This window comes from Vanessa cardui, chromosome 16 (genome assembly GCF_905220365.1).
Source record: "Vanessa cardui chromosome 16, ilVanCard2.1, whole genome shotgun sequence".
Taxonomy (NCBI): Eukaryota; Metazoa; Arthropoda; class Insecta; order Lepidoptera; family Nymphalidae; genus Vanessa; species Vanessa cardui.
Window position 1 is genome coordinate 12,551,890 of NC_061138.1, and position 19,589 is coordinate 12,571,478.

General features: G+C 30.8%; 2 protein-coding genes across 4 annotated transcripts in view; one reads left to right on the forward strand and one right to left on the reverse strand.

Annotated features, from left to right (window-relative positions):
• LOC124536320 (protein trapped in endoderm-1) overlaps nucleotides 1-9,904 on the reverse strand; it is a 42,673-nt gene extending 32,769 nt beyond the window's left edge. For 2 of the 3 annotated variants that reach the window (XM_047112842.1, XM_047112844.1), the window contains exon 1: nucleotides 9,747-9,904. The gene's annotated coding sequence lies outside the window, so the exon portion shown is untranslated. Of the gene's footprint in view, nucleotides 1-9,739 lie in introns of all 3 variants that reach the window. The other variant, XM_047112843.1, reaches the window with a different exon arrangement.
• A 2,118-nt stretch (nucleotides 9,905-12,022) lies between these two features.
• On the forward strand, nucleotides 12,023-16,546 carry LOC124536411 (threonylcarbamoyladenosine tRNA methylthiotransferase). The gene is made up of 8 exons (XM_047112948.1): nucleotides 12,023-12,244; nucleotides 12,530-12,704; nucleotides 12,823-12,980; nucleotides 13,336-13,602; nucleotides 13,913-14,078; nucleotides 14,571-14,678; nucleotides 15,422-15,587; nucleotides 16,084-16,546. Exons 1-8 carry the CDS (start codon nucleotides 12,070-12,072, stop codon nucleotides 16,483-16,485), a joined length of 1,617 nt encoding a protein of 538 aa, XP_046968904.1. The 5' UTR covers nucleotides 12,023-12,069; the 3' UTR covers nucleotides 16,486-16,546.
• Nucleotides 16,547-19,589: the final 3,043 nt, after the last annotated feature.

Below are 19,589 nucleotides of genomic sequence, written 5' to 3' on the forward strand. Positions count from 1 at the left end.
CTCTGTTTATAATATTATTTTCCAATTAAGAAGTGGCCTATATCCTTTCTCAGGCTCTAGACTATTTGCGTACCAAAATTTCATTGAAATCAGTCCACCAGTTTCGGCGTGAAAGCGAGATAGACAGTGTTACTTTCGCATATTTAATATTAGTGGATTGCCGTAAAGTCAGAGGACGCACAGTTTCTGATTCATTTTAATGGTTTATATAATATCTATGTACGTTTAACAAAAAAATCTTACTCGGATTTACTTGTTCAGGTAACTTACGTATGGACAAATCTAATCAGGAATTTTGAGATCCCAATCTTTTTACGATTAATTATCATATTGATGACGTCATTATCTTTCTTTTTAAAGTGGCTTATTTTGACATATCCTTTAATATGTGAACGTGTATTTTCGTTAAATGCGATTAAAATTGTATTTTAAGCGTCTGAGGTATTAAAAATATTATTCTCATGCAATGATTGAATCCTTGACCCATAAAATAGTATAAAATTATAAATTTGAAAAGGAAACATTAATTTTAATACATTTATTTGTAAATGGCAACACTTTACATAATAAGAGATTGCAATATAAAGTGTAGGCTGTTTAAATAATGAATACATGATTAACTAGAATTATTACTCATTGTAGGTGAATTTTTATAGCCCTAAAAATATACATAGTAACCACTTGCGATGATTACTGTCATACAGTCAACAATTATATTCTGAGGTAAGTATAGTTAATTATAGAAAATAGACTAAAAGTTTGGACTATTGAAAAATTCGCCCACGTGAAGTATCGAGCTAAGTATAATACGACACAACTTAGATGTAGCATCGGCAAATTCAATAAAACCGACTACTGCCGATTGATACAGACATTAGTTTCCTATCGCGCCATTCGACGCTATTCGTCGCTATAGATTCAAGCGTCAGAGAAAGCATGTAAATCGACGCGTCAAATTGACGAATGTATTAAATCATATGATATTACAAGTTATTACGTTTGTGTAAAGATCATATTCACATAAGAAATAAATACTGATAATCTGGGATAGCGTAATTAATTCGGATGTGATCGTTTATACGATTTTTGCCGATGTTATATCTAAGTTGTGTCGTACTATAACTAACTTGTAATGAAAGAGTTGAAACGATTAGCGTAACCAGCCTACAGGCGGTATTATCAAATTTATTGCTTGAATAATAATTAATTTATCGCCGGCATAAATTAGCCGGGTTATTGTTATAACAAATACGGATAGCGTCGTCGCCAATTGTGTGTTTGTGTTACAATTACATTCGTAATTATCTTGGTTATAATCTTATTCAAATATTTACAGTCTATCCATTGGATTTGAAGTTTATAAATAATGGTCAAGTGGGTTTGTTAATCGAATGGACTGAGGTGTGGAGGGGGGTCAGTTTGAGTTTGATAAATATATTTTCGTGAATAAAACGTTTTTAATACAAGATCCAATTGTTTACTGTATACAGATATTAAGGTTAAAATTTTGTAGTGGCATTATTGATAGTTATTTCGATTTTTCTGTGTTACTTAACTTCTCTTTAAGTACAATCGTGTTTTGGTTACCAAGGAGGTGGAGTTGCATCATATATATGACTTTGGACTCTGTGATACCTTTCTTTATTAGGACGTTTTTGAATATCGCCTCATAGATAATTTAATTCTCCGTATGAAAACAAATAGTTATTTATATGAAATACTGAACTGATGATCTATTCGTATTATAACTGTTTTTCTGAAATATAATCTTTTTTACGGAACAGGACACGTGACTTATTTAATACATACTTTACCTAAATAAAAAAAAAACATCCTTTTTTTTGTAAACAGAAAAAACCATTACTATAAAACATATCGAACCCATGTTAGGGACGTCTCGTCGTTTCCGTAACACGACACCCGATCCGCGATAACGTTAATGACAGATGTCAATTCAATTTCATCGAGTGTTTGCGGACATCACTAATTTGCTAAGAGCCATTGTCAATAATCTATTTTTTTTTTTGCAACGTCACTAATGATAGTTGTTTGTTAATGTCACCGGCTAGTTGAACTTTATGCTAATTACAATCTGTTTCGTAAGTAATTCAAATAAAAATACGTAACGTAGTTAGGTAAGCAATTTTAATTTAATTTTACGGTTATGTAAATAGATTGTAACGTCAAGTTTGGAGCGATAAATAGATTTTTTAAACCGACAATATGTGATGTATTAATATGCAGTTTTGGCTTCGATCCAAATACCTGGTAAAAATGCAGGCAATAGAATATAGTGACGCATTCTCTATGACGTTATGTAAGACGCAGGTTCGACATTATATAGGATACAAAATTGCGTAATTTGATTAAACTCTCCCATAGATCATCCTCCTTCCCATATCCCAATTTTACTTGGAGTCGGCGCAGCTTGTTTTCTTCTTCCATACCTCTCTATCAGACGTCATCTCACAAGTAACATTCTTTTTAACCATATCGTCTTTCATCCAAACCATCCATCGTCTCATTCGTCGTACCTGTATATCCATCCATATTCATTCATAGAATATTTTTATTCTATCAGGTTGTCTTATCCTCCTTATGTCCTCGTGACCAATTTTTATCAGGGTGACCATTAGATAGATACTTTATACTTTGCGTGTAAGTGAAAGCAGGTGCATTTTTCATGCATCCGATGGCACGGCAAATCCAAAAGGCCAGAGAATTCAGTCGCAGCACTAACGGATTTTTGTGTTTTCTAACACCCCGAAATGTAAACATTGATAATTTCCACGAACTACCTGGATATATCATGAAGGGTAATCCAATGGCCTTTTCACTGAAGGCTTAGTTACGGTGTTATAGGTCAGGTACTAAACCAACGAGACTAGCCCAGGTTATGCAACATCGTACATTATATTCAATTCTCAGTAATTCATGATTACAAACTTTCGTTCATCAGTTATTTCACAGTCAAATAATAATAGAATCTTTGATTTTTTGGGTGGGCTAATTAGTCTTCTGTAAGTATCGTCCAATCGCACAATGTGTGAGGGAGAACAGAGTATAGGTGCTCTTACTCGTCCACATTGAAGTCTTTGAAAGTGGATGATTTTTGGTTACGAGAACATTTACATCGCATTGTAATTTACCAAAGCGATTGATTTTAGCCCTGGCAATTCACAAATGACAATTTTAAATCACATCTATTTTATGGATTGAAATACATTTTATTGTTGATGATACATTTTATTACTACTGTATAAATCTCCATCAAATCGGTGCGGGTAAGAATATACTCAAAATAAATTGAAAACTCACTTACTCACTGTTAATTTTCTTAATGCAAACATTGTCTTGAAACAATTCTTTGTACTCAAGGTCGCAATAAACAATCTCTCGGTTCATACAATCGGAAGTTTATAATAATTTTAACTAATAGATTTATGCTTTCATATCTGAATTAAATATTTTGTTGTTTCAAAATTCAATCGATGTTCTAAATGAGTGATTTTTAAACAATTTTCATACATCTAGGTTTCTTAGAAAATGTGTTTTTATATGTATGTCTAAATAAAGTGTGAATGTGAAATATTGATCCCACTAAAAAACATTAAATGTAAAAAAAAAGGCCAAGCCTCTCACTGCAGTCTTTCCATCGTAAAAAGTTTTGAGATTGAGGTAATTCGATGTATATCCGTTAGGAGGTGATAGGCGTGACTATTTGCACTAATTTTAACCCCAATAAGCATAATCCAAAAGTGAACCATTTTTTAATTAAAAAGAAAAATCATTATGAAACGTGGCCTGCAGATTATTTTAAAAACATAACCGTTTTCTTAACTTTCCAAAAAATGTATAAAATGAAGGAAATTATTTCAAATCAATTGAACTAAAATGACCAGAAAGGACGCTGGTGGAAATTTGTAGTAGAACATGAACGAATTTATAAAAAAGGTGGGTAGGTATTTCTAAAGGTCGCTCTTTAAATTCCTACAAAATTAACTAAAAATAACAACCAATGCAAAAAACTTACTTACTTACTTAATACAAATTTAAAATAAAATTTAGAAACAGAAACAGTTCAATAGCTAAATTATAAATAAGACATTTTGTAATATAGCCTAAATAAAGTATTAATAAGCGAATCCGAGAAACTCTCTATAACAGAGCAAAGCACACACAGCATGTTCTACAGTGGATAATGCAGAATTCTATTCTTACTATTACTTATTATCCTCACGAAGAAAAAAAATATTGCAAATAGTCACCTCCTAACGGATATACATCGAATTACCAATAACCCTGTAAATATTAATAATATTAATATGTAGAATTATTAACAAATTATGTGGAATACGTAAATGTATGGTTTGTTTGTTGATTTTTCCTTTGATTGATCCATCATATGCAATAAACCGATACGGATACCTTAAAAAAAATTTTAGGTCCAAAATAATTTGTTCTTAGCCAATAAGTTTTAATAAAAAAAACTTTGAAATTACGATGGCGGGAAATTGTATTTGTGTTATAGTTCAAAACGTCATCTCGCAAATGATGCATTCTCGTTAAGTCGTAAAAAGTAAATTATACTCGATATTTTTCTTCGAAGCGATAGTAAAAATAAATCACGCGTCTCACGGTTGTAGTGAAATAAAATTTTGTTTACGAAACGCCAAACCGATGTGTTACTGTTCGATTGAAGAGATCAATTCATCTTCTGTACTAAAATACGAGCACTTGTCGAGCGTCCAGCTGTCTGAGCTATTACGTCAGACTGTCAGCCATTTTGTTTTATTGACCGCCATTTTAATAATATTTTTTATTATTCATCATTTTATTAAGTAAATGAAAAATATTGTAATTTTCAGAAACTTTTATTCGAATAATTTAAATTAACATTATATTATTTAATAGTTATCCTTTTCAATTCTATGTTTTTTTTATTAACTTTTTAAAAACTATGGATATGATTAAGAAAACCTTTTCTACTGCCAAGAAACAACAACCTCATTGGATTAAAAAATAAAGAAATAAAAAGCAAATCTACCATGTTGCATTATTTTGAATACAACATCCAGTGTTAGTTAAGTTTCTATGTCCAATGATGAGTGAAACCGGAAATAAAGTATTGATTCGCAAAATTCTCCCTTAAGAATTTCCATCCCTATTTCCCTTGTGACTTAATGTGACCCTATAATAGTCTATTTGACATTTGCCATCGCCCTCAGTAAACACTACGCTAGTGTACATATTTAGCGTTGTTTTGTAAGTAAATAATATTTAGAGAAGATCACTCATAGACCACCTCTGTAAGGAATATTAATAATCCCTTACATTCTCATCGTCAACCTTGACAATTAAAATGTTATGTCCTTTGTATGTGTAATTACACTGGCTCACTCATTTTCCAAACAATGATAGTTTTGCTGTTCGTCGGTTGAATATGTGATGTTGGATGAAAGGTAGTACCCATACGTCGTCGTCGTACAAAGTCTTACCACTAAGCAAAGTTCATTTAAGTTAAATATGAATATTCAACGAATAAAAATCTTGACCTTTTATCTATATATAGATACAACACAAACGATGTATTCTGGCCGAAAGACCGCATCGATAACCTCCTTTTCTTAGGATGTCGGCAAAAAGAGAGGTCTAGAAATCTGATAGAAATACTACAGTTTCATATACGAGTTTGTTAATATCATCGATTATTTTACTTTTTTATAGGCAAACTTTCCGGAAAACTTTCACTTCAGATATTTATACATCTCAGGGATATATCAAGAAAAACAAAAAAGTTAATAGGTAAATTTTATTAATGACAATAAAACATAATTTTTGTGTATTTGACTGATCTAACAAGGGCCGTATTATTAAGATTTACTATTAAAAAAGTTTACAATACCTCTCTTTATTATTATTATAGAAAAAAACAATTCATAAATGTTATAATTTCAAAATATACAAATTTGTCGTAACTTAAAATAAATAAAAACACATCAATTGTCATTTGTAAGTTTATGGGGTTCGTTGCAACGCGTCAATTTTAAAGCTATTTTAAAATATTATACAAGCAATTAACGTAAACGTAGTTATTTGAAAACATCTAGGTCACTTATCCTCACTGTAATTAGTGTTATAGTGTGACGTAACGCGTTAACACACATAGAGTGCATTCGTCTTAATACTAGTTAATTGTTTTATGTAAAGTTTGCTGGCAACACTCGTGTATATATCGCCATTTTGGAAATGGGTGTCACAAATCGTTTGGCCTTTTGTTTGGGATTCTGTAGTAATTCACTTCGTATCTCACTCGTGATATTTAGGCAACCGACTTACTTACGGTGAGTTTAAATTTCTTTGTCACAGAATACCATTTTTGATTTGACAGACTGAACATAAACAGATAACTAAGATTATTGTACATGTAAAACGGAAGTCAATATGAATTTTAAGTAATTGATAATAATAAGCTGAAGTTGACAATTCGTCAGTGTATACTATTCTTATGCATTGAAAAACACGTTAAGCCAGTAAACTCTCGGTAATGTCGGATTTAAATTTATAAAAGAAAATGAATTTAACTACAAACAAAAATTACTGAGTTTTAATCTATATTAACCTACACTAATAAATCTTTCAAGGCCAGAACACTAATGAATTTGAAGAAATTTACTACGAAACATGCTTGAACTTCAAGGAAAGTTCTTGGGTACTTTTTATGTCTGATGTGTGACGACATATCCTAATAACGCAAGCGAAGCCGCGTTCGACGACTAGTGTCCTTTATTTGTGTTTATAATTCATCTTGTTCACAGTCCGATTATATTCTACACTAACGTGCATTGGAACGACATGGAATAATTTAAGAAAGCACTGATACTAGTACTATTGTTTTATTTCAATGTATTTACAAGATTTTGATCCTCTAATGATTATAAATTTATTATTTTATGTGTCATTGTTCGTAACTATTGTTGTTAATGTTGTTAGGAATGTTTTTGTTGCGTAAATATATTTTGCTTTAACCCAAAAAGAAATACGTGATTTGAATCCGAAAATAAAAATTAATGAAATGGTTTAGAAAAGCACAAGTAAACGGTCCCTCGTTATAAAACAATAAACATTTAACTATTTAAAAAATACATACATTTTCTTAAGCAACAATGATGTCGATATATTCTTGAATACAGATAAAAAATGTTATTAAAGAAACAATTAATAGAATCAAGATTTTAATGTTCCAGTGATAACAGACGATTCTTAGCAGAGTTCGAGATGTGTTACATTAAATTATTGATCAACATAAATTGCCTCCTTATAACTCACTCATAAAATGTTTTAATCCAGTTTACTGCGATTTTGACGTAATTTGATGAGTGTATTCTATAAACTCATTTTCTGATATTTTACGACTACGTTTCAAGGCGTTTTTTAAGTTTACTTCTCTATAATAATTAAAAACAGACTTAGCATCGTCAAATATAATAGCTATTAAGATTAAACATGTATCGTGTTGGGTTCCAGATAAAATAAACATTATTAAAAACTCCCATTATACCAACGACAATTTATTTTTTTATTAATATACTCTGTCATTTTTTACTTCTAGTTTTAATGTATCTAATAAACTTAATTAAGTTTATTTATTAAACCTTTTTAGATTTACTTTAAAATACCTTCGACTTTTAAAAAATATCAAATATTTAAAAAAATAACTTTAAATAGTGTTACTATTCTAATAATAATATTAAACTCATCATAAACAACAGTGTAAGGAATGAATTTAATGTATTCGATAAACTTTAGACACGGTTTCGCGCATCATCTTATTTAGGTCGTTTGATTATGATAACTTTTGACCTATGATATTATTTCGTGTGAAAACCATGCCAAAAATACTGTAGAGTTTAATTCAAATAAGCACAGACTATAACATAAAATTCGTTGTTTGACGTAACCAAAGAACGTGATGTAGAATATTTTTTATGGAACTTTCTTTACTGAGTTTACATTATACTTCCATAAAAGAGCGGTACTCAGTATTGTTGTGTTCCGGTCTCCGGTTTGAAGGGAGTGGGCCACCATAACTTGAGATATACATACAACATTTTTGCTCCCAAATTTTCGTTGTATTGAAGATGTAAGCGTTGGTTACAACTTACATGGTTATGGACGGTGCTTACCACTTACCGTCATGTGGTCATTAATAATTTTCTCTAAATTAAAAAATCTTAACCATTTATTTTTGAAACTATCACATAAACACTAATCCAACACCAAATGACTACCCAACCAATCATCTGACTTCCAGCAAAAACGCTAGAGAAGCGTATTATACAATTAATGAGTTTATGATCGATAGCACACCTTGGGAATAAAACGATCGCCTCCTGGCTATTTCATTTCATTTAAATTGTTTATATAATAAATGAGACAAAAAAACCCGCTGAGTTTCTTTCGCCGGTTCTTCTCAAGTCAGGGTATTTTAATTTCCGAGCCGATGGTACCGTTTCAATTGACCATCATAAACTGTAATACTTCTATATTGAATAAAGCAATTTGAGTTTGAGTTTGAGTATGTATTTAGCTCCCTTTCTCTAAAATAAGAAGATTAATTCGTCAGTATTACGATGTTAAGGCTGTCGTTTAAGTGCTACGAGTATATTTATTATGCACATATATGTATATACTGTCAGATTCATTCATAAACTTTCTGCAAACAAAAACACATACCCATTGAAATTGACTATATGTAATGTTATTGGTGTTTTAAATACTTTTTTATTAAAAACGAACAAAATTTATAGAATGTCAATTGAATAAACTCACTAGAAGTAATGTCTGCTTTAAATATTGCTCTCTTTCAAAACATTATGTTCTTTAAATATATTTTTTATAAACATAGTTAATTCTTGCAAACTTACTTGCAAATAGCATGTCATAAATCTTTCGTTCCGCACATCATCTATACTTGCAGGTAAATTTTAGGTTTAAAAACGTATAATACTATTCCGTACGTCAAGAGTTTATTAATAATCGACATGACTTTATTACTGTTATCATGTTGTGTAATATTTGGAAGTGCAGCGTTCGAAATAGACAATAATGGCGGCAGGTGGTCAAAGTGGCGCGTGCGCATGCGCGGGCCATGGTTTATTTTTTTAAGAAACATACGAAGGGAGCAAAGATCCACCATGCTTTGATCCGAACCCTTGTCCATGACATACGGTGGTAAGTTGAGCGTAACGGCCTCGGTTTAAAAAAAAATCATAAAATGTAGTCGTATTATAATTTGTAATGTGATTGTGTTATAAAAAAATTAAAACATAAATTGGTGAGAAACTACTTAGTGAAATAATTAAATATATTTAGTGAAAGATATTTTAGATATTAGTATAACTATAGTATAAGTTACTAACAAATTTACTGTTTTTTTAGCTGTAATACTGAAGAAAAATTGTTACTTAAAAAAACATTTCCTTTAAGCTTCAGCTTGATTTCATTTACTTTATAAATTACCGGGTAGTCGAACATTAAAAAATAGGGCATCTAGATTTTGTACGTACCACATATAAAACTAAATTTCACATATCAAGATTTAAGAGCAGTCCAATAAAATATTTACATTACAAGCACGTCTTTTGCATTTTCGGAAGTTGAAAACAATAAGTTCAGAGACTAAAAAAAATGTAAATATATTCAAAACATTCACATAAAACTATATTCTATTACATACCACTCACCTTTGTGTCGTTAGTAATAATTAAAAAAAAAACTTAACAAATCACAAAGTTTTTACGACATCTCACTCAACATTCATTGACACAAAATCATCACATAACCTTCTCTCACGAAGTCTTGCGCGCCACTGAGCTGTACAGTGTACACTGTACACTATACACCGGTAGTACAGCGTACAACTAGTGTTGACTGTTGAGCTTGAGTGTACCGCTGTAGTTAAACTTTAAAAGGAAGTTTGCCGTTTTGCCGGGAATTATGACATTACGGGCGCCAGAAATCGCATGTAGAATAGGGTATTCTACGGTGTTTAAAATAGTACTTCAAAATGTTGTATATACTCATAAAAAGCCACAAAAAATATATTTTGGCAAAATAAACACCTTTTCTAAAAATAAACCTTTTTATTCCTGCAAAAAACTTTTACGACTCAAATCAGAATTTTTAAGTATATTTTTATGTAATCTTTAAGTTTTATCAAGTTCCCTAATTTATATTTCACCACCAAAAGTACCCTATTGCAAGATGTATTATATATAACTATATAATATAATATACATTAAGCAATTTTACATTCTCGGTACATGCTACATGTGTCATAAGTATATAATATATCGATTAACAAGAGTTATTCTTGAATATTTAGACGTTTTGGTGGGTTAATAATTCTGAGAGAAATTTAACTTTTTCCAAATTCCTAATCCTTACAATAAAAAAAAGTAAAGTAAAGTAACAGCCTGTAAATTTCCCACTGCTGGGCTAATGGCCTCCTTTCCCATTAAGGAGAGGGCTTGGAACATATTCCACCACGCTGTTCCAATGCGGGTTGGTGGAATACACATGTGGCAGAATTTCAATGAAATTTGTCACATGCAGGTTTCCTCACGATGTTTTCCTTCACGGTGAAGGAAATCCTTACAATAACTTTAAAGTTAATAGATTAAAAATAATTACCAGTAGACGAAAAAGTACCTATTTTTATTAAATTGTATTTCTAATAATAACACAACTGTGCATCTAGATAGCTAGAATATTATGAAGTACTGTATTGTAAATAAATAATATTCATTCATTCAGCGATCGAATAGACAGGATAAAAGGCGCCAAAGTTGATCAGTAAGGCCAAGGGTATCGTTCCAAAGCAGCTGTACGACCCATTGTCACGTTGTAAAACACCTATTGTAAAATATTATACAATTATAAACTTTATACCCTTAACATACAGCTTATAATTGCAATTCATTACCATTCATCTTGAATACATTTACGTTATTATTAATGGGAAGCCACGATTTCATTGGGGTTATATTCTATTGTCATTTTTTGATACGTATCCCTTTTTTATTTTTATAGCTGAGTTTCATGCCAACATAATTAAGATATTAATTTTAATACATACATAGGAAATAAAAATAAATATCTATTATGAATACTGTAATTCGATGTAACTACAATATCTTTTCTCCGAAAAATCTATATCAAGACTTTGAGGTGTTGGGTTATCTTGTATACAAAATATGTTATACATTATATAATTATTGTATATGATATATAAATAAAGGCAATTGAGGTATCCAAGAAGCTTATTATCCAATACTAAATAAAATAATATGTGTATGTGAACATATAAATATTACTATGATATATTAACAATAATCAGTCTTTTTGCATACTTTTTTCATTCAACAAAAAGCAAAAGACACCGCAATTGACAGCAAGTAATAATTATCTCACTTTTCAACTATTATTCCCCCTTTATGAGAAGATGCTATTAAATAAAAAGGATCCCTTTTATTCGAAAGGAAATGTATTATTAAACATATACAAATAATAACAATCAGAGAAGATATTAAAAAAAAAAAATACAAATTGATAAAACTTAACTTTTTTTAAGTCTGTTCTAAACTAACCAAAGGCTTATATTTAAGCTGAGGTAGCTGAGAGTGGAGTTATAACTATGTCTTGTAGTATACAACTATATTTTTTTTATTTTTTGATTGAGTCATATTATGAAAATTCTATTACACTACCGTGAAACGGAAAGTCAAAGTAAATTGAAAATCCATTGAAAGAAATCCACATTAAAATTAAAAAAGATAAGTGACACTAAAATTGAACATGATTCAAAATTCTCAAAAAATTGAATGTTCGAAATTTTGCTGAAATCTTCAATCTAATATCGTAGTCAACTCTAGTTGGCATAATTAATATTCATTGTAAGTAATCTGTAACGTAATCATTAAATTTGCTTTGTTATCTGTTATAGTCAATGTTTTTATTTTGGACGTTGAATGTCAGCAATTGTCAAATTCATACAATTTATCAAAAATGCCAGGTGCCGTTTCAGAATTTATAGACGATATCGAAGATTTAATATCTTCTCAGGATATAACACCTAAAGAAAGGTATGCGAGCAGAAAAAATGTAAGCGTTAGGTCAAAGAAACGGGAAAATAAGGACGTAGAATCCGTTGAGAAGATAATTTTGGAAAGTGTTGTGCCAGGTATAACCTAAAAGTTACTCGATAAATTATAATATGAAACTTATGTACTATTATACGGAAATATGATTTAATCTGTTGATTAAACTATATAATACGATTTCATATATTTCATGTTTTTATTGTATTTTAATAATAACTTATTTTAAGTGAAGTGTTCATTCACAAATCGGAACAATTGAATGTACTGTGCACATTTTATAAAGGATAATTTAATTAATTTCTTTTGGTTATTACTAATAGTTTTAAACATTTCCTTAAAATATTATAGCTATGTTAATTATGTAGGTACCCAAACAATATATGTTAAAACATGGGGCTGCGCTCACAACAACTCAGATTCAGAGTACATGGCTGGGCTGTTAGCAGCTCAGGGCTACAAGCTTACAGAAGATAAGTGGCAAGCACAATTGTGGTTGCTAAATTCCTGTACTGTTAAAAGTCCTGCCGAAGATCATTTCAAGTAAGTCACACCTATTAAAACTTCTTCTTATTTAATACATTAGTAGTAATGCTAAAGGCATAACATAAAATCATTCATGCATGGGTCAATGAACTTTGAAATAATAATATTATTTTAGAAATGAAATAGAGCTGGGTCAGAGTCGTGGTATACATGTGGTCGTTGCTGGCTGTGTGCCGCAGGGGGCCCCACGCGCAACATACTTGCAAGGACTGAGTGTGGTTGGTGTTCAACAAATTGACAGAATTGTCGAAATTGTTGAGGAAACATTAAAAGGCAAGTTCTATAGAAATTTTTTTAATTGCCTTAATAGTGAGAAATAAATATTCATATAAATTAAATAAATTCATAGACTAAGTAAACAAAGATTAATTATTATTTTTTTTATTTATTTTGATTATTAAAAAAGGTTTACACCACAGTCATTGATTTGTGACAGATTTGTATCATCAATGGTAATACTAACAATACATCATAAAAAGAAAACAATGTTATGCTTCAAATATATAAAATCCCATCATATATAATAAGAATAACCCTAAATATAATAACATTAAAAACTGTACAAACATTTTTTAAACATAAAAGATCTTTATAAGTATGTAATGTTAATTATTATATACTGTTTCAGGGCACACAGTCCGTCTCTTTGGCCAGAAGAAAACTGGAGAAGGTCGAAAAGCGGGAGGCGCTTCTCTGCTTCTACCAAAAGTTAGAAAGAATCCTCTTATAGAGATAATACCCATCAACACAGGATGCTTAAATCAATGCACATATTGCAAAACTAAGCATGCAAGGGGTGAACTTGGTAGTTACCCTCCTGAGGAAATAGTTGAAAGGGCACGACAATCTTTCAAAGAGGGTGTTTGTGAAATATGGCTCACTAGCGAAGACACTGGTCAGCTATTTATTTATTTTATTTGATTAATTGATATGTACGTACATAAAACATAACTAATCATGATTTATATAATTTTACCTTTTTTTTCTCAATCATATATAAGTATGCTACATAATTATTATAAACGTTAATGAACATTAACACATTCTTACTAATCATATTTTTTAACATATATAATAGATACACATAAAATTGGTGGTTATAGATGAATTTAATAGTGTTTTGTTTCTTAATTTCCCTAATTATATTAGTAAAAATGTTATTTTCTGTAATATTTTTTTTAAAACAAACCTATGTTAACTGACAGGAACATATGGTCGTGACATTGGAACTACACTTCCTGAGTTACTCTGGAAACTGGTCGAGGTTATACCGGAAGGCTGCAGGCTGCGTCTGGGCATGACTAATCCGCCATACATCCTAGAACACCTTGCAGAAGTCGCCGAGATCATGCATCATCCAAGAGTATACAAGTGAGTGATAACATAGCAGATATGATTAGTAGAATAAAAATAAACATTAGTGATGTGATGTCTTCCTGTGTGGTGTGGCTATTCGTCATTCTCTAGAGAGAAAGTGTTGCCAACACGAACAGTAATTGATATATTACAACACAATTTGAATAATTGTGGAAGTAGGACTTATATAGGCTTTTATACAAGCTTCAGGTGGTTTTTTTAGTAGGAAGAGTAAACTTAAAACCTTATGGATAAACTTATTAAATGAACTTAATAAAAATAGTAAATGAATAACCTAAAAATATGTAGTAATTTATAAAAAAAAAATTCTTCAAATTGGATAATTGACATCTCCTTTATTATGTCTACATGATTATAAATAATTCCTTATATCAGTTTTAAGGCATGAGAAATAATGAAATAATGAATTGTATCCTTTTTTTTTAGTTTTGTAATATGTAAATATAAATTACGAAGCTAAGATGTTATTATCCAATGTGTTTCCAGGTTCCTACACGTTCCGGTTCAGTCAGGAAGCGACCGAGTGCTGTCGGACATGAAGCGCGAGTACACGAGGGCGGATTTCGAGAGAGTCGTCAATTTCCTTAGAAATAAGTTAGTATGTTGTATTATATTAATTAATAAAAACACACAAAAAGCTTGGAATTTGAAACATGCAGGAAAACTCTTCTCGGTAGAATCTATATTCGTTTATGTTAAATATAGTTTTGTAAAATTAGATTATTAATATAGATTAACAATTTCTTGTGAAATCTTAATTGAATAAAGTATAATGTTGTCTTAAATTTTCGCGATTACATATTGAAATAAAACTAGCTATAACGGATTTGAATCGCGTATATTAATTATTAGTTTTTTTTTTTAAACATCCCGACGTTTGTAGCACTTTACAGTCTACCCGTGACCACGAACGCTGTAAAGTGCTCGAAACGTCGGGATGTTAAAAAAAAAAAAATAATAATTAATATACGCGATTCAAATCCGGTATAGCTAGTTTAATTTGAATAAAGTATATTTTGATTTTGATATTAAATCTTATAAGATTTTAATATTATAACAAAACAATGCATATTTTTCTCCTAAATCAATGATTATAAAATATTTGGATATATTTCTTATCATTTTCTATTCATTGCTTTAATTTTTGTAATAATTAATTGAAAAAAGTGCCAAATATATTTAAGAAAATTATATGTTAAATATAATTTATAAATTAACACAATAATTTAGTGAATATAGTTTATTATTTATGAACAACCTTTTTGATATTAAATAATATCAAAGTGTCAATAATAGACCTTGTTACCCAATTTTCATTTTTGTTTTATTTTGTCCAGGGTACCAGGTATGACAATTGCTACAGATATTATCTGTGGATTTCCGACGGAAACGGAAGAAGATTTCAATGATACTATGACTCTATGCAAGAAATACAAATTCCCTTCTCTGTTCATAAACCAATTCTTCCCTAGACCGGGGACCCCTGCCGCTAAGATGCAAAGGGTGAGTTAACATTGGTGAATGTATCAAGAAAATTTGGACGTATACTTAAAACTCTGTTGTAATTCTAAACTTAAAACATTTTTTAAAAAAACAACATAAAAATAAAGAAATACACAGAACATGGTATACAACCTAAATAAATTCATTTTTTTAGTTTTGTTTACAATAGGTAATTCTGTTGGTGAGTGATGACCACCAAAGTGATGACCAAGTGATGACCATGAGTTTTTTTTTTTATCGAGAGGAAAACTTTATGTGTAAGCATGAAATTCGGCCCTATATGCTATCAACTCGCCACCGCCTACAGATTTTTGCACAGATAATTGCACAGGCGCTTTAAGAAATATTAAATATTGTCTACATTACAATGCGTCTGTCACTTTGGTCACTAAGATGTCATGTTTTTTGTGGCTGTAATTCCCCTGGCCCACTCACACTTTCGTAATAAAAATGAATAAAATAACCTGATAATTAATTAACTATTTTAAATTTTCAGGTACCAGGACAAGAAGTAAAAAAACGTACAAAGGAACTGTCCGAATTTTTCCGATCGTACGAACCGTACGGTCACAAAGTAGGCGAAGTACAAGAAGTACTTGTCACGGATATATCACACGATAAAAACTACTACGTCGCCCACAATGAGTTCTACGAACAGGTTCTAGTGCCCAAGGAAGATAAGTACATGGGCAAAATGGTCACCGTCAAAATAACAAGCGCGACGAAATTCTCTATGATGGGACAGCCCATAGACAAACCAAAGATGGCGGGCTTGACGCAACCCTTGAAGAAAGGTGAGGTGTCAGGATTAAGGCGGGAAAACAAGATGGCGGTGCCGATACCGATTGTAATGCTTTTGTTCGCGGTTATAGTGCGATTGATCTGGATTTTCTTATAATGTTATTGTAAATATACTGTTGTATAGATTTTATTTAGTAATAAACTATTTTTATAAGTTACTTGCACACAACCTTTTATTTAAATTTTATTCCTATTAACAATATAATTTGAAAGGAAAACATTATGAAGATGATGAAAAAAAAAAATTTATGATATAGGATATGATATTATCAATTTAATTATTTCATTTCATTACCCGAATGAAACATATTCCGAAAGCTAAAACGTTAACTTTGAAAATGCAAAGAACGTATAGTACAAAGGGTAACATGCCAATCACCGATTAAGACAACAAAAAAAAAATATAAAAGTTGTTAACTACTGAACAAATAATGTGGCTTTCTTATATTCCAACTAAAATATCCATAATATTTTTTGGTACTATTCAGTGGCGGTGCCACCGGTGCCCAGGCACATGGCGTAGACTCTTGGGGGCGCAGAAGAATAGCCAGACTGGGCAGGACTATTGTTTTTTCGTTTTGCTCTTGTTAAGATGCCGCTGAGCCCCTAGTACTCGATTCCAATACAAACTTACTTCATGCTAGTATCATTAAAAACATATTTCGCGCTCATTTTTTTGGCAGCGCACGAGCGTATTTGTGTTTAATGTTTATCGTAAATGGGCAACGCATTTGCAGTAGTGAACTTACGATTTTAGTGAGTGAGACAGTAAAATAGGCAAAGAGTCTGCTGAAATAGGGCGCAGTTATAGAAGCACGCAAAGAGCGCAGAAAAGACTATTTACGGCACTGGAACTATTAGCAGTTTATCCTTTAATTGGGCACATTTGACTGGTTATATGTATATATACGTACATATTACTGGTTAATTGTTCTCTTTCTTGGTTTTCTTAACCTTATAACCACTGGTTATATGTACACTATGTACACCGTGAAGAAAACCAAAAAAGAGAATAATTAACCAGTAATATGTACGTATATATGTATGTCTTAAGCGGCTAATTATATACCATGATGGCTCCAGTGTTTAGATCAGATTGCAGGTTCAAAGGGTAAGGAAGGTAAACTCAGTGAGATTCTTTACGTGATTAATATGTTTATATCCAAAAACACCGCCGTCCACAATGGCAGTGAAAGAGTTTTCTTTCTTCAATCGAGAGGAAAATTGTGTGTAAGGATGAAATTCAACCCTATGTCCTACCATCTCGAATTGGAGCAGTGTAACCGAATGAGCAAAAACTTCTCCTTGAGAGGAAAGGACGTGAAGAAACCCTTTTAATTTTACAAAGTTATTTATTTATTTATTTAAAAGACACAACATCGGCATACACACAATAAAATAGTAGTTAATAAAAGAACATCAGACTTATTCTGTATGGTACACCATTACAGGCGTGTACGACACTTGCTACAATAAAAATACAAAAATGAAAACAAACATAAATTAAACACAAATTTTAATGAAAATTACAGCTAACTAATCGCACTAAAATAAACTTAAGAAAATATAAAAAACATACAATTTAATTAAAAAAACTAAATGAGATAAAATTTAAATTAAACTAAGACTAAATAACAGAATTTTTTTTTTTCTTAAACTTAGGTAATGTATCGTGGAAGATGTCAACATCATTTGTAGGACCAATTTCATTGTAGGTATTTACTATACGGTGTATAGGTGAATGTTTGCCAACATTTGTTCTAACTCTTCTCATTGAAAATGGTTTGGAAATAGGGAAAGGGGCTTAGTACGCGGACCGCGGCACAGATAGGCAAACTTCTGACAATATATCTATTAAGCACTAGGGCGATTTCTGACCATGAAATTATTTTCGAATCTCTTTTTTGTATCATAAGTTTTCATGTTATCCACGTAAACTTAAAAATCATCCCGTAAATATATCAGATTGTATTTGGATATTTTTCGTCATCAAACAATTATGCAGGGTTATTGATAATTCGACGTATATCCGTTAGGAGGTGATAAGGGTGACTATTTGCAATAATTTAAACCCCTATATGCATAGTGCAAAAATTAACCATTTTTGAGTTATCACGTTTTTTAGATTTTTTCAAAATTTGTCAAAAATGCTAAATTTTCAAAAATATATTTAAAAATAATTATCAACTTAAATCATTTTTTTTCTTCTCAACCCTATCGCCTCCTAACGGATATACGTCAAATCATCAATAACCCTGTATACACATGAACGGCAATTAATTATGGATTTGAACTGAGGACTTATCGTTAATACCGATGGATTCAATTCATTAAACTGCCACAGATATTAAATATCTATAATATTGAATGATCTATTTTTGTTTAAAATATTTTCTCAATTCGCTTACTCGGTTTTCGCGGGCGTTGCGCAATGGGTTAAGTAATTTTTATTATATTGTATAACGACTAAGTACTCAACGGTCCAATAAACGCAAATAAAAGATTGAAATAGGTAAACTATTGTCTGTTTTATTTATAATACAAATAAGTGAATTTGAAACGGTTAAGATCTAGCAAAATTGTGTCTAGGGCGTAAATATTAAAAAAAAAACACTAAATTTCAAATTATTTAAAAGTAGAATCTGGTAATTCTGAAGTTTGTTCCAAAATCAAATTAATAAAAGTTTAGAAGCAACCGTCGCTTATTTTAAACTTATCAGCCTTCTTCATAATATTTAGATATTATGTCAAAATATTCCATTGAATAATATATTTTAACAATAAATATTAGTGTTCGCTTGGTTTCATGCACTACTTTCAATTTTACTTTTTGTTTAGTCCTTATGAAATTATACTGAAATTCTTTCAATGAAATCAACAACTTGACTATGACAACTTTACTTTGAATAAAATTTCCAAAAAATAAATACTTCAATAGGCTTGAAATGAAATCTCCGGTCCCTTGGACGTGAGCGTGGGTTACGCTTGTTGCTTAAGGACGATGGAACCCAAAATTAAGGGCAAACTGAACCTTTGTACTAAAAAATAACTATAAACTTACAATTTGTTTGTTTAACAACTCGTATTTCGTACTAAATATGTACAGGTTTGAAACAAAGAGCCATCCGACACAATTCCGCTCTGCTGCCTCTATTCACTCGATATTATATAAGATTACCTCGCATCCGCCCCTCACTCAGT